This window comes from Phoenix dactylifera, chromosome 13 (assembly GCF_051530095.1).
Source record: "Phoenix dactylifera cultivar Ajwa chromosome 13, Ajwa_hap1_PhDact_Kaust_v1.1, whole genome shotgun sequence".
In the NCBI taxonomy this organism is placed as follows: Eukaryota; Viridiplantae; Streptophyta; class Magnoliopsida; order Arecales; family Arecaceae; genus Phoenix; species Phoenix dactylifera.
The window spans coordinates 20,541,392-20,568,097 of record NC_143202.1 but is presented as its reverse complement, the minus strand read 5'-3'; the positions used below and the strand labels follow the sequence as shown (position 1 = coordinate 20,568,097).

Here is a 26,706-nt window from a genome sequence, read left to right as displayed (position 1 = left end):
ATGGCAGCATGATAGTAGGGTTGAAAGGAACTTATATGGAGGGCCTCCAAGTCTGTTTTACATAGACGAGGGCTGGCACATGTTGCCAACCAAATCAGGGCTGGCATTGTGCACGTAAGGAAACTACTCACGATAATGGGTTGAATTATCATCAGGTGGAAGAGAGTTTGAAATTTGAAGGACTCTTTGCATGCCTTTTAGGTCGGCTATGTAGCGGGCTCTCAATGACCAACCTACGGCTACATGGTGAGCCCTCATTGGTCGACTTGCCATATCAGTTATGATCAATTCCGAGGCATATATCAAAAACCAACGAATATTATGAGGGAGACATCCCAAGAATTGAAGCAGCTAGTGTCAAATCCCCGTAGGTTTGACTTTGATAGCCGGTTGGACATAAAGAACTAATGTTACATTTGCATCCCCTCCCCTTCGTAGCGTGATATTATTAAGGATTTGCTTCCATTTTGGACTTACATTGCTTGCAAATTGGGAAATGTCAGTAATATCAGACCTTGGGAAGATTGCACTTAAAACCAAGTTCTTACCTCTTCTTTCCATCTCGAGCAGAGATCATGGCAGGTTCTGATTAGCCAAAATAATCTATATAAAAAAATATTTCTCGACTCAGAACCAGTCATTCCAGCTGGATGAACCGAGCTTATATGGCAACTAGAAAATTGCCACATGCCCTGTTTGAAGGAATTTGCTGCAAACGGAGTTGTAGAAAATTTATATTCTACAAGCTTTCAAACTTTAAGAAAAGCTTCTTCTAGAGCAAACATTTAGATCGATCTGCCAGTCCTGAATCTTCGTAATTGGCATGGATTCAGCTGACAGAGAAGGCAAACACCATGCCAGAGAGATCAGAGACAGAACATGACACCATACGAACAATTTTAAGCTCAAAAGAGAAGAAAAGGAAAAGCAATAAGTTCATGTAACTTGGATTATTAGGGCAACGCAAACTGGGATTACTAAAGAATGGGATGCGCTATGAAACAAATACTCCAAATAGAGGCAACATGTTCTGTGTATGAAAGTGTTAAACTCCTCAAGTTGCATTCACTAGCATGCCAAAAAGCATGAACTATGGAATGGTCAAAGATATCAAGGAGTTAGGCCACTAAAAAGAACTTGCCTTACCACTGATGCAATACATGATTGTTTACATCTCAATCACTAGCCATGTACAAGCACTAGCAGATACAGTGCCACTAAATATCAACCCTCCCCAACCATCTCTCTGGGAGTCATATGTGTAAATCTGAATGTAGCCAGAAATCACTGCATTTAAAAAACAAAGTTAATTTTCAATGGATAGGGGAGCAAAGCACTAAAACATCTGAGATTCTGACGGCTAACTTGTGCCAGACCAAGTTAAAACACTGTGCCAACCCAATTTATCTATTAGGGACCCAACACCAGAATTGGACTCTAGGGGATGTCCTCAAGAACCTAGGCATGCCTCAACAGATGAATATTTGCATATAGATTCCATATTACATAATAAGATTTCAGCGTGACAGATTATTACCAGGTGAAAAATGCTGTCTAACAAGATGATAACCTAACTATCAGCTTACTTGTACCTACAACTAAAACAGGCTGATCAAAAATTACCACCCAAATATAAGAAGTCCTACTTCCAAGACACTGATATAGAAAATTAAGCATGAATCTGGGAACAAAAAATCTCGGGATACAGTAGCAGAATAGCTCCATTTCAAGGAGTTTTTATAGAATAGGTTTGTAGACAATATTGTCTTACTAGAAACAACGGAAGTTACCAATTACAGATCATTACAATCAAGGCATGGAGTGCAAGTGTCTATTGTCGTATAACACACAACATGCCCCGAGGACACAAGCAGAGGTAAATCAATTATCTGTCCTCAGGCAAGCCATCCTGGCATGTAATTACTCGCACTTGGGCCAGGCGCTGCAGCAATCGTTATTTGTTCTGGATGATACCTGCAGGAAAAATAACAAAGTGCCCTGATTAAAAATAAATAGATTAAGAGTGGCAGATAGATGTTTCTGACACCATGACTGGTCATCTAGGAAAGATTTCATTTTCATGAAATAGTTTGCTAGAATATTTGGAAGAGGTAATCTGAACACTTGGGTTTGCATTTCGTGGACTGGAGCATGAAAGGACGAAAAAATCTTGAGCTTTTTCCTTTGCGGTAAGTGTAAAACCATGTTATTTTTAAATTAAAGCATTAATGGGGATTATCATATCTTAAAAGCATGCACTTGTACTGCCAGTTCATAATTCTTGTGATTGGAGACCAGATACCACAGCCATATATCTTGTACAAATCTAAAACTTTAAACCATCTCGTCGCATTGTCTAGGTCACAGTTCATAATACATTTCTTGGATCACAAGTTGCCAAATTCTTGTAGTAGCCTGAATATGTTATGGATTATGATGTGAAGCTCTTTGAGTTAGAACCACTACCCAACATTACAATGCAACGTTATATTTTTGCGGCATGAAGTAATTCCTGATATTAAGTGTTTGGAGTTAAAAGTGGTTTCCATTACTTTCCATCAACAGGTATGCAGTGATTATTGTTCTTCAGTAATGAATCGAATTTGTTTGCGTGATAGGCTTCCAAGGTATACTGGAGCACAGGCTACTGCATTCTCGATTTAAGCTGACAAAATGGTTTGCAAGACAAGTGTCCTTTGAGTCTCAAAGAACAGTGCCACATCTTGATTTGAAAAAGATGGTGGGCGAGGCATGTTAAGGGGAGCGGTTCAGCTATCAATAAGATTGGAAACAGCCATGCAATGCTTTGAATACCCACGAAGGAGTTCCAAAACAGACAGCAGTCACAAAGAAATAGAAGAACCAGCTGAGGCTGATATCATCCACCTTTTTCTGTGAGTAGGCCGTCATTTTTAGATCTCTTTTGTGGGGCATTTCCCATGCATTGGTAGCAGAACCACATGCAACCTACCAATGGATCCCACCATATCGGCAAGTAAAGGAGGTAGATTTCAGGCCTTAAAAGCCATTGCTTTTCTTGGTCAAGGTGGCTGACATACTTCCAAATTCTTAACATGACCCTTTTAACAGGTTAGTTGTGGTGATTTTTATTCCAAAGGATAGAGCCATTTTCTCATGTATGGAGAAGAAAACTAAAAGAAGAACTGGCACTTGGAAGAAGGTACCCGATTTGGAGAGTTGGTTCGCACTCTATCGGTTGGTAGAATCCATCTCCCTGTGGTTGTGGCGGCTGCCGGCCATAGCCCACTGCATGAGCATTGGGATCCCAAACTTGCTGCTGAGTAGCCTGGTTGCTTTCCTCCAGCTGCACATCCATAAGAAAAATCTATAATAAGCTTCCAAGTTTTTACTAGTAAAACAATCCATGTACCTAGAATATTCATATTTAGAGCTCTCGGTACAACAGGCCTCCTTACCCTTCGCTTTAGACTTTTGTTGGCCTCACAGAGCATTTGTTCCTGCAAGAAAGAACAATGGTAGTAGGAAGGAAATGGTGGAATGAAAAAAAGGTGCTTTTTAAAGCTGTTTGATTGCATTAACCATACCCTTCGTTGAAGATCTGCAAGCTGATCGAGCATGTATTGGGTCTGTGAGAAGATAATTGGTCAGTATGAGTTGCTTAAGTAGCCTGACAAGGTAAATATATCCTATATTATTTTACAGAAACTAGGAACTAGCTGACTTCAATTATGAAAAATTATCCATATATGAAGCATTCACCAGCTTCACAAATGTGGTTGTTAAAATAAATGAGACATTATTTTTCATCATGGGAGTATGAGGGGACTTCAACCGCGATACTAATGCAGTAACTTTTCTCAAGCCGAAAAAGCGTTTATATTAGAGAAAATTATGAACCTTTGACATTGTATGCTAAACATTCTGCGTGGGGAAAGAAATATATACAGTACCCTTGTTGATCTGATTTGCTTCAATGATGCATCTAGTTGCCGCTCAAGCTGCTCAAGCTCCTTGCTGCTGAGTGGCCCCAAGTCCTCACCAAGGAGATTTCTGGAGTTGCAGGGGTTTAAGAACACAAATAAGATGCCATTATTGGTCTTCAAGTACTCAGGTTAAATATAGATTTGCATTTAATTCTGCAGAGCATAGAAGAGACTGAAATCATCAATGAGGAAGAAATCCACCTCTGTGATCTCTGTAATGCTTCAACACGTGCTTTAAGTTTCAAATACTCCTGCTGACTACTCTGCGCCATCAAAAAAGTACATTAGTCTTCTCCAGTGCACAAGGTTCACATAATCTGAAAAGTTGTATCACAAGGAAATTGCTAGGTGATGATCTGTTTGTATCCCTTATTTCCATTACAAGGTGATAACGTTTAGAGTATTCAAATCTTCTTGTCACAGCATATAGTTCAACCTACTAATATCCCCGTCGCAACCAATTTCAGCCAGGCCTTCCACCCGTCTTAGTTCTTAAAAGCTTACTAATACCTAAATGTTACAAATTGTTATCAACACTTGGCAGATTGCTAGAGTGCCTTCATGTGGTGTTAAAATGGACTTCATCACTGGATGTTTCAAGAAAGCCAGGAGAAGTGACTCCATCTTTGTAGTCGTCCGCCAGTACACAGAAGTTGCACCCTTTAATGTCAAAAATCCTCTTGATGCCTAGATGACTTGAAGGGTGACAACCCGCATGAATTTTCATATGCACTATATCCCCAAGTCTCACTTTATAGGTATATTTCTGGATTGAATTAGGGACTATACTAGGTTTCATAATGCTCGCTTTTTTATGTAGATGGCCAAAAATGAGGTGATCAACCAGAGTTAGGAAATTTGCTATAAGCTTTTTCGGGTGAAATACCATTTCAACGGGACTGAATTATACCATTAGCTGAATTTGGCCTCTTTTAGCAAGTCAGTTAGGGATATCCATGGAAGCCTCTTGATCATTCTACGACACATTTGAACCATTTCTGAAAAAAGGAGCGCCCCCAACTTTGCCTGGCCCATGGCAGAGTTCAAAGAAACATTTAAAAAAAGTCAAGGTTGATTTACGCAGAGAGGAAATGTGTAAACTAACATAGTCATGATAGGTCCTTCCATCGCCAACCTAGATACATTTAAGTAGTCAGCATATGTCAAATTGACAATAATATATTACCTATGATGAGTTTAGAATATGTTATTGCATCTTGTGTGCGTGTTTTTTGAGATCTAGAATGGTTTCCATTCAAGCTTAAGGGAAGCCAAACCTGAATCAACTCCAAGCAACATATTCTTACCTATAAAATTTAGTCTAAAAACATTTTCTCAAAATAATTTAGTCTAACCCATCACGGTTAAGGCCAAGCCCACAACGCTCTGGCCGTCTCTAAACCCACTTCCAACGATATTAGTAATTGCTAGATATATGATGTGATGTAGATTACATCCAAAAGAAGTTACTAGAACATATATAAAAAAAAAAAGGTTTTCCTTCAACCGAATGTTATGTGGCCACATTAAGCATCAAGCATCCAGGTGTCCGGAAAAAAAATTGACAAACAAAATTTAGGAAATTAAATATAAGAATACACACCAGTTGCAAGTAGATGTATGTGTAAATATGTATGCTTGTACATGTTTAATGAACAATCAGTTGGATCTATTGAAGTGTTTTTAATAACAAAGATTGAAACATAATTTAATGCTATGTTAGAGTTCATACTTTTATGTAAGAAGTGCCACAACTTGATATGTAATATTTTGGACACTACTGCTATTCGAATAGTAAAAGATGAAGCGTACTAGTTTTCAATACATCAGAAAACCCAAAATAGTCTTTGTCTAATTCTACTCCTGAGTAATAATATAATAAATTTGCTAATTTCTTTCTATTAAAAATATCTAGATGATAGTTAAAAAGATATATAAAGAAAAGGTTCTGAAACTATGGGCTAGTTAGATTACTAGGGGTGCAACTTTATTAGGACTCAACCAATTTAAACATGCCCCTCCAACCCATTCATTGCATGGGGTTAGAGTGAAGCTTTATAAATTCGGATTGGATTTGGGAATAAATATCCAACTCGATCTCAAGTAGCTTAGGTTAGGGTTCGCAGTAAACCCAATCCAATTATTTATAGATAAAAAATATATTTTATATAGATCATTTATATATTTATATTTGGAGTCATGTTAAATTATTTGTAAGTATATCATTGAAATTGATGAGCAGTTGATATCTCAATTCAATAGATATTTAATCTAACAAAAAAATCTAAAACATTTTCCTATCTTAAAATATCTGTTCAAGCCAATCTAACCCAATTAAGATGGTACAAACTAAACCCATCTAACCTAATCTAATCGGAATTTAGCTTGAGATTGGATTAGGTTAGTTAAAGGCTAGAGATATCCTAACCCAAGATCGGGTTGGATTAAGTTAGAGTTTGTTTTCAACCCAATCAACCCACTCGAGTTGTAGCCATTTAGACTATGAAACATAATGAAGCATCACCAAGAATTTGATATATTTATTTATCAATCAATAAATATTACATCATCTAGAATGATCATAGAGTGTGCTATAATTTTATCAATATTAATGCTAACTTCAACTATAAGTCGCAAACTTGAATAGTAAAATATGACAGACCTAAGTAACTGAATTTGGATAACCTAAGAAAATAAGACAGTAGATATGAAAAAGAAAAGAATGAAAGACAGACCAAAAAAGTAATATTATGAAAACTAAAATTAAGAATATGATCACCTTTTGGAAATATAATTTTTTAATTCATCTATGAAGATCATGGAGGAAAATGTAAATAAAAAAAGGATGGCAGCCAAAGACTACAAAAAGAATAATATGCTGATGCCAGACTTCAATCTTTTCTTAAATAACTTCATAGTATAGCCATAACGTTTAGACCTTATTCCAATATGGGGAACTAGTAATATACAGTTGCATCATGAATGATTCATATTAAGGGGTATAAATTGGAATAAAGTTCAATAAAAGGAGTAAAAATTTAAGAACCTAATCTTTTTTTAATAAAAAACTCTACATAACATTACTAGTATTATCATGCACTTATTCTATCATTCAACTCAATTATTTGTTATATTTAAATTACCTGCCATATGTTGACCTCAAGCTTCAATTTTTTATTGAATAATTGCTCAATATAAGCTTTAAACCTTGTTCCAATATGTAAGACTATTAGTATACAATTTCATCATGAATAATTCATATTAAGGGCTATGAACTTGAAATTAAAAAAATCCTAAAGTCGTGTGAATTGATCTTCTTTATAATCAATTACTCCCTTTACATTGTAATTTTCTAAAATAATGGTAAGCTTATTTTTTTAATAATTCAAGAATTAAATGTCCAAATAATATACATATTTTAGAAAGTTGCCTTCTTCATTAATTTGAATGTCTATTGATGCAAACTAATAAAAAGATAATTTTTACATGAAAATAAAAATTCAATGTTCTGCCTAGCAAATCTTGTGTAAGATATTTGAAGTATTCTCCAAAGGAATTTACCTTCCACTTGGAATTCTCAATAATTTGAAAACCTAGTAGAACTTTATATATCAAAAGAAATTCAATTTTTAAATTCAAGCATATTACTTCAGCTTTAGAACATGTCTCTGCAAATTGATTTTTTTATCTTGCATTCAATTTTAAGTATATTTGATAATGATAAAACATAACACAAAGAGTTAAATATTATGTAGAATCCACCATCCCAAGATAAAACTTTAAATAGTTCCAATTGTTATCATTTTAAATTTATTTTTTCAATTTACTATTTTATGTACTTATTTATCAAGTTTTGAGCTATGCTGTCTAAGAAAAAAAAAAGAAAAATATATTTATATGTACCATTAAAGGTAAATATATTCAAAAAAAAAAATTAAAGATACCAATAGACCATACTTACCAATAAACCAGTTTGCTTGAATGGCCTTAAGGAGAAATAACATAGAAAAAAAGATGGAATCTCACTACAAATAGAAATTGAACTAACAAAAATTTCAATTTAAATTAAGCTAAAAAAGAAAGATAGTTTTATCCATTTACCTGAGTTTCCCTTGACACAATATTAGTCTCTGGTGCACCATAGTTGCATTTTTGGTACCTTTCAAGTGTCTTCAACATACTATATTCAAAAGATAAGCATTCATTAGACCAAATATTTAATAAAAATTTAGATGGAGATATAATTAAAAATAAAATTTCTATTAGAATGTATAAAGAAAATTTCTGGATAATATAATTACAAAGCATCAAACATCTTTTTAAGTAAATACATTCTCTTTTGTACCTCTAATTGTATTAATATTCATCAAGATAAAAAGATTAGTTTATTCTAAAAGCATTACATGATATCACCTCATAATGAGAATTACCAAAAGTAATTATATCTACTGAGGTATCATAGAAAGCCAATTAATGAAAAGTAGATATATGTCATTTAGGTGACAATGTATGTGTATCTCTTTAGGACTATGTTCACTGTATAACTGAAATAATAGAAAATAAGTGCACAAATACTTTCTAAAAATATTACTTTCTTCAAAAAGTAGAACTTACTTCATGTATCAATATTAACACAAATTCAAGCTAAATAAACAATAATTTTAACATTTCTTTAAAGTATCTATTATTGTCATATAACAATAATAAATATTTACATTAAATACAATGAATAAGATAATTTAGTGACTTTGTTAGTTAAGTGAGCAATACTTCATCAAGGATCTCCCAACTTTCCATTGCATGAAGTGTTATGACTTTGTTAGTCTTATCATCATTATAAGAATCTTAAGTTATTTGTTACCACAAGATTTATTTGTCCTAGGTTTGTAGATACTGCTTCAATAAAGATAATAGTTAAACAAAATATTTATCCACTTCATATGGCCAAAAAACCATACTTTCATTGATTTGTGGGGAGTCTTTCATTGTTATGTATGATGTTCTTTGTCTCAACTTGTAGTATATGATGGAGGAGGAGATAAGGAGAACAAAATTCAAAATATCCAATTAATGATAGTTTTACATTGTTAAATATTTTTTATGAGGACATACTAACTTGGTACTAACTTGGAGACTTTCTATATTATTCTCCTCTTAAAAAAATGAAGGTATAGTATACCTTGAAAATAGTTAAGCATCATCCAAATTTGACTTTCTAGTTTTCTCACTGTTTAACCATGATGCCATAAAAAGAGAATTCACAAAGAAATCATACTTGTTGAAAAGAAGATAGACAATGTCTATAGATAATTTATTGAGTTCATGAATTAAGATGAAGATGAGGCTTTCACTTGGACTCTTATGCCAACTCCAAGAGGCCTTACAAATTCAGACAATTGATTTTCTCTAAATATATCACAATTAACTTTGAAAATAGGGTTAACTACTTTTTCACTTCTATAAAACCATCAATGCATTCGATACAACAAATTCCAGAGAAGGATAATGATCTTTGCTTATTTGTATAGGATCTTTCTTTGAGTGTAATAATTCATTCTCTTTGCAAATTGCAATATTGGCCTTTAAATACCTTAGATTTTGCATATTTTCAATCTTTCAGACAAAAAAATGCTTTAATGTTTCCCCACCTACATTATTATAAAAAAAAAGTTCTTCACTAGAAAGCACAATTTTGGATTTTCCATTGTTCAATTGTTTGCCTTAAAGCATACCAATTGTTTGCCTCTATTATTTTCCAATGTTCATAAACCTTGGGCTTTCTCTTAAAAATCCACTCAAGCATACCAATTGTAGACAATGGAGGTGAAGATAAGTGAAAGAAAACTCAAAAGTTCTTACTTTATTATTATAGTTATGTCTTCTTACATTGTCAAATATATAAATATAGTGACTTAGTGGACTTTTCTAACCAATCCTAGTCTCTGTAAGTGAAACTATAACAATTTTTTTAGAAGGTTAAAGATGACTCTCTAGCTTCTTTTCCTTCTGCAGAAAAGACTCCATATAGCTGCTATATATAATAAGACCAAGAATACAACTCTGCATTTGGCAAAATATTGGACTTACCATTTGAGTTTTTCTGACTCCATTGCCTTGCCATGCAAATTCTCATTATTATATATGGTTTTAAGAAATTGGAATGATGTCTGTGTTAAAGTTTTATTTCATTCCAAAAGTATAACATATGGCATAAAAGACCTAGAAAGTATTTATTATGAGGTTAGGGGGAAAATGGATGAGGAAAATGAACACTTTGTACATCTAAAACAAAAATTGTTGTGTTTGCATTCCAACATTGAATAGAAAATGTGGATTCTTGACTAACCATTTCAAATAATCTGACAAGAAATTGTCAAACTAATCCGAGCATAGTTGAGAGTTTTACAAATGAGGGAAGTTCAATAGCAGGTCCTGGGCTCATCAAGAACTATTCCTTCAATTGTTTTTCCTCCTCTTTCAACACTTTCAATTTACCATTTCTCCCAATGTCCTTCCTCATATGTTCTAATTAAGTACATGCTTACCCAAATAATTAGTTGCTAGTTTTGGTTGACAATTTTCATACCTCTTAAATTTATGAATGCATCTGATTTTGAGTAGCTATGTACTCCTTCGGGGTCGCTAACCCACCAAGAACAAAATTTTTCGTGTTAGTTGTCACTTCATTGATCCTCCACTAAAGATAAAACAATACAAAAGTTGGCAGCTATCCATCATCCATGAAATGAATAGGATATTGTCCAAAACCTAAGGCTCCACACTCCACAGTCATTATAAAATTGGAAGCCAAGCTTGCTTCTAACTCATACTAATCACCATCACATGCTAAAGTCACAATTTGTGCCAATAGGTTCTATATCTGAGTGACCTTCACAAGTCTTTGATAGTGGCATATATTACATCTTGGCTCTCCTGAAGTGCTTGTTCAATGCCAACTAATCTATTATTTATTTGGCCCACCATGAAGAACATTGGAGCTCTAAGATCTCTACGAATAACATCACAATACAAAATTAATGCAGGTGCAGCATCAACCTCTATAAAACTAAAATGATGGAAACAAGACAAAAAGAGTGAAAAGATCAAATAAGATGCAAGTATAATGATTCCAATTCAAGCTAAAATACTTCTATATGCATATGTAAAAAAGAAATTTCTAGAGAAATTATGAAAAATGAGTTAAAGGCATTGTTTCACTAGATTTGCCAAGACACTCAAGTGTGGAAGGCCTATCACTTGAAAGAAACACTTCCATAACAAGCACATTGTGAACATCTAGTGAAAAGAATTACTCTATGAGCTCTTTGCTTGTGCATCATATAACATAATTGAATCTAAATCCGTAACTTAAAATATAAGATAAACAAGCTCATGAAGTTCAGGATATAGACAATAGGTGGGGGAAAGTTCAGGATAAAGCACAAAATCTAATGCATAAAACATTAGATTCCTCAAAAAAAAGCATGAAATATTAGACATTAGAAGGAGATCTCCATCAAACATCTTCTAGTATAAGGTACCACATAAAAATTCCTTGAAGTTTACCATCTACCCATATAAAATTATGACATCAAACTCCAATATCAAAGCTATTAACTTGAGAGGTTACAAGAAAATATGCATATATTAACCTGCCTTTTGCCAATACTTCTCTCCTATATGAATTTTTGTGAATAACAATCTCCTTGAAGTTCACTTTTCATTCTTAGAAAACCATCAATATGTTGTACCTTAATTTCTTGCTAATCATGAAGAACCATTGGCAAGGAAGTGGGAAGAAAAAACGATGAGTAGAACGGCCAACAATGGTATTACATAAAAAGAAGTTGATCAGAAGGATAGTCATGAGATCTAAAATGAAAAGTGACTCGGAGGTCAGAGTATCTTTTGAAGAATAGAAAGAGGAAGAAGAACAAGAATTGCAGAATCTAGCTTTCCAGGAAAAAAATGGAAGGGCAAACAGAAGAAACAATCTGAAAATCATCTTTTGAGCATGACTTTCCTCCTTTTTTTCCAATTTGGGAATTGTTACATATGAAATCTTACATTCAAAATAATTTCACCAGATGATAATTCTTAAATCCAACATTGCTGATGAAAATCTTATATATGTTAAATTACTGATGGATTTGAAAATCTGAGACTCTAAAAACTCATTAGAGCAAAATCAGAATCACATCATAAAGCTTCAATGTAATTTATTGCGCAACAAGCACCAGAAATGACATGGAAAACTAGAGAAATACTAGGAATTAGAGCCTAAAGTAATGGTCAACTCAGAAAGTCTCGAGTATGGAAACGACCATACAGACATTATAGATCACAAGCTTCAAACGTATGGTTATTACCATGTACATATGTAATCCACATACAAAACCTACACAACCTTAGGACCAGAAAATAATTGAAGAATACGTGGAAGACTTGAAAACGAACCAACCTTTTTTCACAGAAAGACATGACTGATGGATATCTCGACCTAGGTTTCATGTCGTCATAACTAGATAAGACCCTTTCTTTTAGTTTTTTTCCTTTTTTTTTTTTTTTACCTCGAAGAAAGCTTAAAGATTATCAGAAAAAGAAAAGAAAGCGTAAACCGTTTTGCACTACATAAATTTCACAGCTGAAATATGACACAGCAAGCAAACTATAAAACTTTCCAAAAGATTCACGACGAAGATCTGAGGAGAGAAAACCTAGAATTTATGAGCAGACGTCGAGAGCTAGCGTGTTATTCGTCACAACTGCCAAAAGACTACACAAATCCTAGCTTAATGAAGGAAAAACTACCGAAACCCATCTAAGAGTGAAAGAAAGAGATTTAAAGGAAATTAAACAAAGAACACAACGGATCTGAGAAGAAACTAGAAACCCTAACCCATAAAGCCAGAGCTGGTGCAACCAAAACACCATCTTTCCACAGATCTGATCCTTCTCTAACTCATTACAAACCCTAGATGGCCCCGATCATCAGTTGAAGAAGAAAAATATAATTAAAAACCAGAAAGTTCCGATTTTTATAGATCACCAGTTTCTTTTTTTTAGTAGATCTGACTTCCTTTTTATTGTTTCACCAAAATGGAAACCTAGCACAAGAACCGCAACAAGAGCATCCCCTCTCCCTGAGATCTAAAACCGGAAAGTAGATCAAAACCAAGAAAGATAACAAAACATCCAGACAAGAAAAAAAGCATAAGAAAGAAGCTTTTCCCTCGCTCTTTTTTCACCGAGTTCGCGTTCTCTGCCCACTACCTGGAGCTGCTGCAGAACTCATAGAGCTTCCCGCGGTTGGAGAAGATGATCAGGGCGACCTCGGCGTCGCAGAGCACGGAGAGCTCGTAGGCTTTCTTGAGGAGTCCGTTCCGCCGCTTCGCGAAGGTCACCTGGCGATTGATCTTGTTCTCGATCCTCTTCAGCTCCACCCTCCCCCTCCCCATCTTCTCTTCTCTCACCTCTCTCTCTCCTGTCCTCCTCTCTCTCTCAAAGGACGATGGAAGACGCTAAGAAAGCTTGGGGAAAAGCTTCTGGTTGGGAGAAGAGAAGAAAGAGACTTCCTTTGCTATTTATAGAACGAGAGATGAAAAGAGAGCTTAGCTTGGTGTTATTTTATTCTATATCATTTTTATTTTAACGCGGGGTTTCCATTTTTTATCTTTTGGTCCCTCGTCGGCTTCGCGTTCTCGTAATTGTGGGGTTAAATAGGCTAGAAAGCTACACTACCCAAAATATTTAACAAAACGATCTATCTGTCCACGTGGCTTCCTTTTGGCCGACAGAATATGTGAACTTAACTTATCAGGTAATCCCACGTCAGATGCGTTACGTTCTGGGAATTGAGCTGGGGACTTGTATGAGCCTTTGGATGGGAGAGGGAAAAAATCTTTTAGAGTCGAGGGGATATCTAACCGGGTAGCGAGGAAATGGAGGAGGGATGAATAGTGGACACGTGTCGAGGTGCGGATGGGGCACCGAGGGTGATGCCTGCTACTGGTTCGGACAGGCTTGCGACTTAACCTCGGAAGGCCTGGCCAACTGGCAAGCTAGGAGAAGCTTCTTGGGGTGCTAGTTGGATTAAGACATGGTTTTGATTAGAATAGTTGTAAAAATTATAAAAATTGAATATGAAGAATACTTAAGTAACAGAATATATATATATATATATATATATATATATATATATATATATATATATATATATATATAAAGTCACAAGCATGAGTGTAACTCCACTACTTGTCCTGTTATTTGTAAACGTTTTCGTTAGGCTAAGAGTTCAAATCTATTTAAATCTAATCAAAAACATCACGATCGGTCCGTAGTTAGCCTAATGGATTCTTGCTGCAGTGTTCTCTAGTCTACATAGATTATGGACCAGATCCGCTCTAATACAATTTGTCACAATCTAGGACCTCACCCAAAAAGGCTAGTTGGAAGGTATTATTTGAATTTCTTGATCCTATATAAGTGCCGAAGATCTATCTAGCGAATAATCAATATAAGACTAAACATACGCCCGCACGAGTCCTCACACTTATTACATAGGGGTGGAGCATACAAAGGTCAGCCATTTGGATTTGTTATAACCAAAAGATTAAAGAAATATTAAGAACGATCAACGTGTCAAGACATGTGTCGATTGATCTGAGCAATTAGATGGAAGGATTGATATTTTCCAAATAGTTTGCCCATGGTTGAAATCTATGTCTTGAGCATTAGATTACATATAAATCACATAAAGTATATAAAATTCCAAAAATGTTCTTTGATTGTCAAGAAGCGATTACTATTTTCTACTGAACAAGGTACATGTTGTCATAAATTTGACGTATCAAGGAATGTTTGGACAACAAAGTAGGCACGATCAAGAGAGTAGTTGAAATTATATGCTTTACCTAACTTTATGATTGCTTTAGGCTAAAAATGAAGGTTTGACATCAGTTATCAAACTTGCATATGGGTTAGATGGAATTGACTAAGCTGCGCATATAAAATTTGTTTTTATTGACCAAGTCCTAGTTAGGCAGAAATTATGCAGATATAGATGAAGTTTGAATTTTGGTTGGAAAACAAACTCTAAATATGGCTGATTATAAGTAACAACATAAAAAGACCCAATTTGAATGGGGCGTGATTTAACTAGAATTATTCCAAGGGACAATACAAACTTCAAAATGGTCAACTAAAAGAAATTTCATCATCGTAACCTAATTTACCTCTATCGCCACCCTTACGCATCCAATCTACCTACTAATGGCATAAAAGAACAATATTCCTCTTGAATGTACAAGTGGATAATGTCGTATTAAACATTTGCACATGTACATAAATAAATAAAATTTTCATGATCATGCACCATGCAATTGCCTCATTGATATAAGGGTGCCGCATTTTTCTAATGTCGTGTTTGCACATTATAGGATACTATTTTGTGCATGCAAATTGTGTAAGTATATCACAACTCACACAAATGTTGACCTCAATAGGGCAATGCAAGTGGCAGATCTTAACTTGCATAAAAATTTTAATTTGCATGAGAAGGAAATGCCATTGTTTAAGAATGCATAGAACTAGTGGATGGAATCAACAGAGGCCTTGGTCACATGTAGGGGCTTGGTTATATATGTGGTTCAAGTGACTAATATATGATTAATTGTAGCTTATTCTAAATCATGTCTTATTTAGCTTAATTGGTTTCCATAAAATAATACATTTCGGATTCCCAATCCCCTCATATCACGATCTTCAAAGAGGGGGAGTACGAGGAAGAAATGGGTCTAACAAGGACAAATAGCCAAAGAAGAGCAAGGTAACTAGAATTAGATTTTTTGAAAGCATTATACTTATGAAACTTTATTTTTGATTGGTTAATTTTAGGAACCATGCACTTATAATAAAGACACGTACCAACCTCCATCAATAGTCAAAAGTAATAGCACTTTTTATCTTCGACAAAAATGAACCTTTAAAGTTGGAGAGATGGTCTTTCATTTGACATTATGTGGTGGGTAGGGCCATATGTCTATCTATAGTGTTGTAACTATTTTATGTAAAATTAAATTAAAGAAATTGAGATTGCCTTCTGGATTGACTTCCATTTTATGTTTAGTCTTGGTTACCTCTTACTTTTTTCTAATAGAAATTTGATTGATATTTTTATCTATATCCTCAGTTTCGACTTTCAAAGACTTTTTTACATGAGTCTACAACATGTCTAGTTGTACATAAAAATAAAACTAAACATAAAATGGTAATTAGCAAAGTACTATTCATCAAATCAAGGGATTAGTTTAGTCTTTGGATGAGCTACTCAAGATTAAGGCTACCAGCTAGTGAGTTACATTGCTATTATATTTTTAATCGGTAGTAGCATAATTAGGTAAATTGAACAAAATTTAAATGAATTTTCATCCGAACAGCACCATGAAAACAACAAAGACACTAAAACCTACGAGACAAAGAATATAGAAGCTCAAGCAACAATGGTATATTTTCTCTTTTTTTAATTGAAAAAAGGAGCTCTCAAAGAGTCTTTGTATGATGACTTTAGCATTCATTTGGATAACATAAATTCCTCATCTAGAAACAATATATAATAACAATATTAAATATTGGTGGCTGTAACATCTCTTGATAAGATCAAATAAATACTGGGTGGACCAAAATTAAACTATATCACTGTCTCTTTATCTAGAAAACAAATTATGTGTGATCTCGTATTTTTTAAAGTATTCACCATTATATAGTTTAGTCTAGTCTTAAGGATAAGTATCTGCCATCTTCATGAGGCATATTAGATGCATATAAATCCATGAGGCCCACACATAATTAATTGGTTCTCCCTTGTTTAGAAAAATTCTTTGTATAATTTTGTTCATGCATTGAGTGTAGTTCTTTTGTGAATGCTTAGCAGTGCTTGTTAGCGCACACGAAAAGCTCCACAGGTCCATATATTGATAGCTTGGCACATTATCATGTCAACCATCCCTATTTATTCCACCAATTCCTATGAAGTAAGCTAATCACACTTTAACATATAGCTTAAATAATTTTGTTGCATGCAAATGGCCTTTTCACCTGGTAGTAATATTCCCTCATGCATTTCTTTTAACTAGGATTTGATTAGAGGCACATGATAATAGAGCTTCCCTTGATCAACAACATCTGCGCAAAAAAAAATCAACAAATGGTGCTATATATCGAAAACTTTAGTTCCAAATTTTAACAAAAAAAAAATCAAAATATATCATAGATGGTGAAGCAGTTAATTGCAGTGCTAATAATCCACCTATCAATCTAGTCAGTGCCATCAATAGGCTTTAGGTCTTTGAGTATGAAATGCCTGGTGAAGTCAAATATTATCCTTATTAGTACACATACTTTGTGATGTTTCTGAGTTTGCTAACTCATATCCTAACTCTTATAATTATTATCAAGTCATCTAGGATCAATTATTCACTTCGAGCACATCTTAAGGTCATCTACACTTTTTTGTATTTTTGCTATCAGGTAAATCAAGGTTGTCTTGCAGAATAGAGTAACATCTTGGCATGAAGGATTTTCTCTTCTAGTCAAATATTTGGCAAGGTTTTGTTGAACCATGTTAAGCATCATTAATTATTTTGTTATCGAATCGCAGTATGGATGAACTTTTCAAAGCACAACAACTTGTGGGTGTGCAACAGTCAATATGTTCAACATGCTTCCTGTAATCACTACTAACAATGTACTTAAACATCATCATTTTCTGCAAAAATCTCAAATAAAACTGGTTTGGGCAAATCATTTACATGTAAAGTATGATAGCCTCTTAGCTGATTAGCTCCACTCAATAATAGAGATATTTTTCCCTCGGAAAAGAATTGCATTCTTTTCTTTAGTAACCATTTAAATATGTACATTTGCAGACCTTGTTGCATCACAATATATTGTACAACAGCAAAGTTTGACATAAGGGTAGGAGCATCCTAGGGTAAGTATGAGGCCATTATTAGTGATGTGGTAAGATGATACAGGATAGAAAGGAGAAGAAACACTTTTGTATAGCTTCCTGGCATGGTTAGCAATTTTTATGCTACTTTTCAGGTCCTCCCCTTCCTGCAATTGATGATCCAGTGCTTTCTATTATCTAAAACTTTATCTTCGAAAGCATTTATTCAAATGTGTATAGATTAAATATAACAATGAAGCACAAGATGCTTTTTAGTGGACAAATAACAAAAAAGAGATTAGATAAACTAAGGACCATGTTATCTTCGACACCACTTCGACAAATTTAGCAGTTGAAGGCATAACAAGATTATTCTCTAACTAAATGACAAGCTTAAGCCTTTCTAATTTCTGATTATTTTGATGGCTGCCGAGATAAGAAATTTTGTAAACTAGGCTATCTTTATAGTATGTCTCCACTTTTGTTGTTTTCTTTCCATAAGACACCTCTCTTATTATTTTTATTTATATTTTAAATAATTAAGCTCTTCTTGCGTGGCTACTATACCTTCTAGTGTAATATTGGCGTAGCCAAAAATTTGTAGTAGTAAGCACAATTAGACCACAAAATGCATCAACCATAAGCAAGCTCAATCAAGCCATTAACTGCATCGAAAACCATATCCCTAACTATATTGTACCATATACTCACCGTATTAAATGTTGTACCAGTCTCAGTAGCCATGATTTAATTAAATTGCTTTTACTTCCTAAACTAGAAGTATGATATCTTATTTGAGTTTTTAAAGTTCAATAACCAAGAGTTTGCCTTCTTCAACAAAAAAAAATGAAACAAATAAAATAAATATAATAATCATTAAAAAAAATTATGAGCTGGTCCTCATATCGAACAATTGGTACGTACTACTACGCCACAGCAAATGAAGCGATGTCAACATTCAACTTTACTTGCAGCCTCAATTTGGCACCACATTGAGTTCACATGTCACATCGCATGGAGGCAAGCAAGGGAATGGAATTGATGCACTTGGTGAGCCATCTTGAGTTTCTTATAGTTCGCTCAAAATATATCAGGTCACCAGAAGGTTGAGACTTAAGAGGACTTCCTCTAGAAGTGACTGCATATGATATCCTCCAAAGTGCCCCTTCCTTGTAAAATTTGTGAAATCATATTTCTTTTTCATGCTCTCAGATGAATTGTGACCAAAATTTTATTTGATTTTGGTGAATTAAAGGATGGTCTCTTCTTTGATGTTTCATGTATGCTTTACAATTACCTACCTTCATTGTTATGTTCTTGTTTACCTATCTACAATGTAATATGGAAGAATGTACACTTGTTATCGATAATCTTGCCATATTCATGTTCTTTCACGTATTGTACAAGAGATCATGTTATCAAAAATCTGTGAAACATGGTATTTTATAAGGGTGCAAATGGACTGCCTAATATCAATTCAGATTTGTTTTTGCATTCAAATCTATCCGAATTTGGATACAAATTTAGCATTCGATCAACATTCATATCCTCATCGATATTCATCAAAGAAAAAACAAATATGGATATCGATGGATAATTATCCGATTGGTATCCTCATATCTCATTCTTTTTTGCAATCTGATTTAGTTTTATATAGCTCTAATGCACTTCAACGTAAAACAGATGACATGATAAAATATCTCACTTAATTCATCTTTTATATAATAATTTCATTGATTTGGCGGTTCATAAAAGTTTAACAATCCAATTTATATTTGCATTAATATTTTATTATCAGTACCTACTTTGTACCGATATAAAGGTATAGTTTATGTCCATATTCATTTAAAATGAGGTTCCTACTCTTTTACATATAATATCTTATCCTCGCTCCATCGCTTCTTTTACCCCCATTCACTAGACTATACCGGCACTTTATTCTACTTTAAAAGGCTAGAGTTTTTAACTCTCTTATCAAATTCAATAATCATTTGTGATGGTAATTTCACAATTCAAGAAATAAACGAGTTCAATGATAATGGTAGTTTTAATAAAATAATAGAATAAAAAAGAGGTAAAGGAGTAAATGTGGCTAAATTACTTTTTTGCCCTCATATGAAACATGTGATTGTCATTAGGAGAGATTGTAGGGTAAAGTATTTTATAGACAGGAGAAAAATTCTTAAAATAATATATCAATTAATATCTATATTTAAATCTATATTGGTTGATTAAAAATGGATACATATATATACATACATACTATTATATGATCCATTTGAGCTTTATTCACGAGGCAGCTCCTAATATGCAAAGCACATACTAATGTCACCTAAATGATGGAACATGTTTTATTTCTACTTTTCCTTCTTTTTTCTTTTGATAATAATGCAGTAGAACATAGTTCTGATATATGAAATCAAACTTCTTTGAGTGCTATTGCCTTCTAATGTTGCAAAACAAATTATTTTTTGGAAAGATATTGAAGGTAATGTTGCATGATTTAGTTGTCCCATCGTTGATTGGTTGCAATTTTTGAGCTCATGTGTTGATCCATAATTGACATATATAAAAGAAGACAATTTCAGGCCAAATTAGTTGAGTCATATTTACTCAATGGTTGAGGCATGTATGCTCCACTCATTATGGCATGAAAGGCACCATCTTAGCAATCACTTAGGAATCAAATGGTATAGCCCAAGAACTTATTTGCTGATACGAGGTAGCTAAAATGCAACTTATATAACATAGGTTGCCATACGAGGTCGCTTAATAACTACAAGGATCAACAACATGTTATTGCATTTTCTTACGAAAAATTTATTTTGTTGACAAATTATAGCATCAAACGATGACTCTGAAATGGAGGGAAATAAAATATTTTTTAAAACAATATTATTTGTGTCATGCCCCCGCCTGCGCGGAGCACGTGAGGCACCCAGTGCCCACGTGGGGGCCACATGAGGAGGGACCACGGGGCTCCCCTGCCAGATATTGTCCGATTCCGGGGCTTCACGCAAGCGTCCTTCACCCCTCCCCAGTTTTGTTTTCCTCCCAAAATACGTCTGCAGGATTAGAAAACACCCGCCTCATATGCCCAGGCTCTGGAACGAGTCTTTGCGATGTGGGACTATTGGGCCTCACACCCTTTCCACCATAATACCAAATGTCACGCCCCCGCTTCTGCGGAGCACGTGAGACACCCAGTGCCCACGTGGGGGCCACATGAGGAGGGACCACGGGGCTTTCCTGCCAGATATTATCCGGTTCCGGGGCTTCACGCAAGCGTCCTTCACCCCTCTCCAGTTTTGTTTTCCTTCCAAAACGCGTCTGCAGGATTTGGAGACATCTGCCTTATATGCCCAGGCTCTGGAATGAGTCTTTCCGATGTGGGACTATTGGGCCTCATACCCTTCCCACTATCAGACAAGAATCGTGCTCAGCTCTGATACCAAATGTCACGCCCCCGCCTGCGCAGAGCACGTGAGGCACCCAGTGCCCACGTGGGGGCCACATGAGGAGGGACCGTGGAGCTCTCCTGCTAGATATTATCCGGTTCCGGGGCTTCATGCAAGCGTCCTTCACCCCTCTCCAGATTTGTTTTTCTCCCAAAAAACATCTGCAGGATTAGGAGACGCCTGCCTCATATGCCCAGGCTCTGGAACAAGTCTTTCCGATGTAGGCAAGGGCGTGACATTTGGTATCAGAGCCGAGGACGGCTCTTGTCCGATGGTGGGAAGGGTGTGAGGCCCAATAGTCCCACATCGGAAAGACTCGTTCTAGAGCCTGGGCATATGAGGCGGATGTCTCCTAATCCTGCAGATGCTTTTTGAAAAGAAAACAAAACCGGAGAGGGGTGAAGGACGCTTGCGTGAAACCCCGAAACCGGACAATATCCGGCAGGGGAGCCCCGCGATCCCTCCTCATGTGGCCCTTAGTGGGCACTGGGTGCCTCACGTGCCCCGCGGAGGTGGGAGCATGACATTTGGTATCAGAGCCGAGCACGGCTCTTGTCCGATAGTGGAAAGGGTGTGAGGCCCAATAGTCCCACATCGGAAAGACTCGTTCCAGAGCCTGAGCATATGAGGCGGGTGTCTCCAAATCCTGCATACGCTTTTTGGGTAGAAAACAAAACCGGGGAGGGATGAAGGACGGTTGTGTGAAGCTCCGAAACCGGACCATATCTGGCAGGGGAGCCCCGTATTCCCCCCTCATGTGGCCCCCACGTGGGCACTGGGTGCCTCACGTGCTCTGCGCAGGCGGGGGCATGACAATTTGAAGATTAGAGAATGTCTTTAGCGATAATAGATGCCTCCGCTAGTCTATTTGGAGGGACTTTGGTCATGATTAAATGTAAAAAGGGCTCTTATAATGACATGTATTATATAGATTATTTTAAGAAAGCATAAAGAAAACAACTTCATAATCTATAAATACTGACTCTTTTTTTTGATAACAACATCATTATGCCTCTATTTCATGTCATTTTAATTGTAAAAGGTAGCATTAGTCAATATTCTTATATTAACTCGGCAAATAATGATCATATCTTCTATTATAATGGCCAAAAGCAATAATCTTTTTTGATGGCTTATTTGATCTCTATGAAAACATTTTATGAGCCATGGATCCCAGCAGCGCGGTCCCAGTGGCAGTGGAGATAGGATATGAAGGTCGGCGTTCCTCGACGCCGCTTAGGGGAGCAGCACCTATTGACTCTTCTTGGCTATAACCTAAAGGGCCAATCTCCAATAAATCTCCAACATCTGAGGCTAGGTTGGAGGATCATGGCTCAATTGAAACAAGGTCTAGGTTTGCCTCTTTATCTGCTACTGAAGGAATGGACCTTCCTGTCACTTCTCTGATGGAGATTTAGATCACTGAGCAACAACAGAGCCAGGGGAGGAAGAGATGCGGGCATTACTTTTAGATCATTTTTGTCATAGATGGGAGTTCAAGAATCCGATGAGTGATATTTGGTTACCACAGCTATAGTCCACTGCGACAGTAGAACAAAAAAAAAATGCCAATTTCCCCTGTTATAGAGGATGACACTGTACATGCTTTGCAATGTATGCATCCCGATAAGGCTCCGGGCCCGATGGATTTCAAACATTGTTCTTCCTGGACTTTTGGCATATTATTAGAAAGGAGGTAATTCAATCTATCCGATATTTCTTTAGAACTGCCACTATGCATCCATCCTGAAAGAAAACCTATGTGGCCTCAATCCCGAAGACTATAAGCTCTTTTTTTTTTTTTTTTATCACATACAATGAGTATGGGTGCAGTCTGTAAAGTTAGAAAAAATATATATATAGAAGATGATACTGTAGTGTGAGTATTTCAAATAAAATTTTCTGAGTGGTAAGCCGTAAAAAAATGCCACCCATCATTTTCTCATATGTTGTTTGCTGATGACCGTGTGCTTGTTACAAGCGCTTCAGTTCGAAATGCACTCTATCTCAAACTACTCCTAGATGCCTATTGTCATTACTCAGGGCAGGTTGTGTATCTCTCAAAATCATACATTATTTTTAGTCCTTCTACACAGGCTGATCTCAAGGAGCTTATTGGCAATACGTACATTCTATGTCAGCAAAGTGGAGAGTACGGAAATATTTGGGAGTTTCAAAGATAGGTAAAAAGCTACAGGGAGGGCAACCCTCCTTCAATCCGTACTTTCCTCTATTCCTGTTTATACCATGTCTTGTCTTCCTATTCCACAAACTGTGCTTAATGCCATTGAGCATGAATCCGAGGCTTTCTTATGGGGTCACTCTTCTGATCAACGGGGGGCACTCCTCTTATCTTGGCAGACCATTTGTTCATCCATATCAGTAGGTGGAATTGTGGGAATAAAGAATTTCAGACTTAGTCCCACATCGACTAGATAGTGGAGAGATCTGCTTCTTAAATGGAGGGGAGCAACCTCTTTCTCTTCAGAGGCACCTTTTAAAGGGCAAAACTGTGAGGAAGGCTTCGACCTGAGGAGAAGCAGTCACCTTCGCTGTCTGAAACTGGTGGAAATGAGGTCGGAAGGCAGCAGATCCCCCTGTAGCGCTGGACGCGCGGGCCAGAGGCCGACCTCACCTTGACCTCAACAATGGTGTTTTCGTTGAGAGCCCTTGATCCCGGCATAAACCCCTCCGCTGGGGGGCTATGTTGTCGGAATAAAGGATCTCGGACTTAGTCCCACATCAACTAGATAGCGGAGAGGTCTGTTTCTTAAATGGAGGGGGGCAATCCCTTTCTCTTCAGAGGCGTCTTTTAAAGGGCAAAACCGTGAGGAAGGCTTCGACCTGCTCCAAAGCGGACAATACCTCTGAGGAGAAGCAGTCGCTTCCGTTGTCTGAGACCAGTGGGAACGAGGTCGAAAGGCAGCAGATTTTCCGTAGCGCTGGACGTGCAGGCCAGAGGCCGACCTCACCTTGACCTCAACAGGTGGTTTAGACATTCAATCTATTTCCCACACACAGCAGGCCTTGTTAGCCAAATTGGCAGCCAATTTGGTTCTTAATCCCACTGCACTATAGGCTCAGTTGGTCTCTTGTAAGTATCAGTTCTGGTTCTTGGATCTCTTATAGGAAGCCTCCAAATTGTCTTCCTATCTGGCATAAAATTTGTCCCTAGCGTAAACAGATATCGCACTAATTTCTGTGCTAAGTAGGATATGGACAATCTATTAATATGCTGTTGGATCCTTGGATAACAAATATCCCGTTGAGTTAATGGCTTGGGTATTTATTGCCGATGCTTTTTAAAAACATCACAAAAATGTCAGCAATGTAAGCATCGAACTTTGGCTTGCTATTGCCGATACTTATAAGCATCTCTAAGTTCCGACGCTTAAGCGTGTCGGCAATACTTCTTTTAATGATGCTTTAAAGCATCGTTAGAGTTATTTTAAAGAAAAAACATTTAAAAAATTTTTGAACTACAACTCAACTTAATGAAATTTTGAACTCCATCCAAATATTCTTTACTGGATCTTAACTTATTTATCTAACTTTTGTATATTCTATTAGAATACTGATTGAACTGCAACTTATGGAAAAGATAAATCAAATTAGACACTATGTGAGAAAGTGGAGGGAAGATAGTCCTCAGAAAGATTCAAATTTAATTCTATTTAAAATTTACTTTTTATTCTATCTGGCCCCCTTTCTAAAACATGCAGCCTATAGTATACAAATTGGATAATCATCGATCACAATTGGCCAGCTACATTTCACCTACTAACCACAAAAAGAATTCTATTTGTACAGAAATTGTAGAGCCGTTATATAATATTTTTTTTCTTTTTCTGTGTATGTGTGTGTGGAACATGCATGTTCAATGATATGTGGATTGTGCATGAGATATGTACACTTACTAGATTTTCAAAATGGATGAATACTATATATTGCAATTATAAAACAAACAAGAAATTGAGAAACATGCACATAGGCATTAATAGAATTGTCTGCAAGTTATAAACTCAGCAAACTAATCCAACCAAAATGCTTAAGATCATGGACCAAAACCTTCCAACATTATATGTGGAAAGAGGACAGCCACCCCAGTTACGTGTCAACACTGTCACGAAAGCAACCCAAAAGTGACACATCAACCAACACTAAAACCAAATAATTAGGACTAAATAAATTGGCATACCCACAAGAAAGAAGTTCTGAGACTCGTAAAAGATTTGGAGAATCTGCTCACGTTTCTCCTCCAAAGAGAGGCCTCTTTTCTTTGACTAAGAAGCAGATGTGAATAATAGGTTAGACTTCTAAATCACGTGCGACAATGCAAAAGATATATGTGTTGTTAAGGTTTGCTGTTCTAAATGGGACATAGAGTTCACTGAAAGCAGACATTTGTGCAAAGAAAATTACAAAATATATAAAGCGGAGGAGGGTGGTCCGCCGGATTTGCAGTGAAGAACACCGCAAATTCACAGTGGGTATATACGGGAAGATAGAAGGAGGAGGAGGAGGAGGAGGAAGAGGGGGAGGAGGAGGAGGAGGAGGCCGGCGGAGATGGGGAGGAGAAGGCGACTGGCGCGGAGAGGCTATAGGAGGGCGGTCGGCTGGAGCTTCCAAGAACACCGTAGTTAGGCATTGTTGAATTAAATCAAATATTTTAAAATTGAAAACCAAATTGGTCAACGACTAAGTGGCAAGCATCCGTGCACAAACAAGGGAGCAAACATGGAAAAATTCCCAAAAAAAGTAGGCCATGACAAGTGTCATGCATCCAGCGCAAGAGCAAGCATGGAAAAGCCCCTCGAAGAAGGAAAAAAGCATGGACGACCAAGATGCAATAAGCCGAAGGATCAAAGGAGCACAAGAAGATACGTCATCAATCCGCAGGAGGGGAATCTTCTTCTTTTGACACGCCTGAGCCTATATAAAGGGCTCTAGGGATCATTTCAAAAACAATCAAAAATTTCTCTTATCCCTATTCCAAGAGTCTAGATAAAAAAGGCTCTAGGGATCATTGGGGAGAAAAGAAACATAGAAATTTTTTCTTCTCCTTATAATTTTTCTAAGTTTCTTTTGAGCTATCTGCAAGCGTGAACGTACTCTTCTTTTTTCCCTAGAGGTGCACTGACGGGGAAGACGTGGTTCTGTATTGGGTCGTCGTATCTCTAGGAGATTTGTGCCAGCAGACCCGTTCGTGGGGGGCATAAACTTTTCTGGGACAACGCATCAGCATGCTTCGATCCACAGACCATCTTCTCTCTCTTTCTTTATTTTATTATTATATTGTCAAGTTAATTATTTGCTATTTTATTCTTCTTATTTA

General features: G+C 36.2%; 1 protein-coding gene across 1 annotated transcript; it reads right to left on the bottom strand.

Moving 5' to 3' along the window:
- Positions 1-1,703: 1,703 nt before the first annotated feature.
- On the bottom strand, positions 1,704-13,565 carry LOC120112189 (agamous-like MADS-box protein AGL9 homolog). Its single transcript, XM_088709531.1, has 8 exons — positions 13,239-13,565; positions 8,067-8,145; positions 4,167-4,228; positions 3,933-4,032; positions 3,567-3,608; positions 3,438-3,479; positions 3,186-3,325; positions 1,704-1,974 (listed from the first exon to the last, which is right to left on the bottom strand). Exons 1-8 carry the CDS (start codon positions 13,421-13,423, stop codon positions 1,896-1,898), a joined length of 729 nt encoding a protein of 242 aa, XP_088565657.1. The 5' UTR covers positions 13,424-13,565; the 3' UTR covers positions 1,704-1,895.
- Between the last annotated feature and the right edge of the window lie 13,141 nt (positions 13,566-26,706).

Excerpts from the sequence above, each read along its gene's own strand:
- LOC120112189 (XM_088709531.1), bottom strand. The coding sequence starts at position 13,423 with ATGGGGAGGGGGAGGGTGGAGCTGAAGAGGATCGAGAACAAGATCAAT. Across the intron at positions 3,609-3,932 it reads AGCAAATCAGATCAACAAGG|ACCCAATACATGCTCGATCA; the intron begins GTACTGTATATA and ends ATCTTCTCACAG. Across the intron at positions 1,975-3,185 it reads GAACCAACTCTCCAAATCGG|GTATCATCCAGAACAAATAA; the intron begins GTACCTTCTTCC and ends TTTTTCCTGCAG.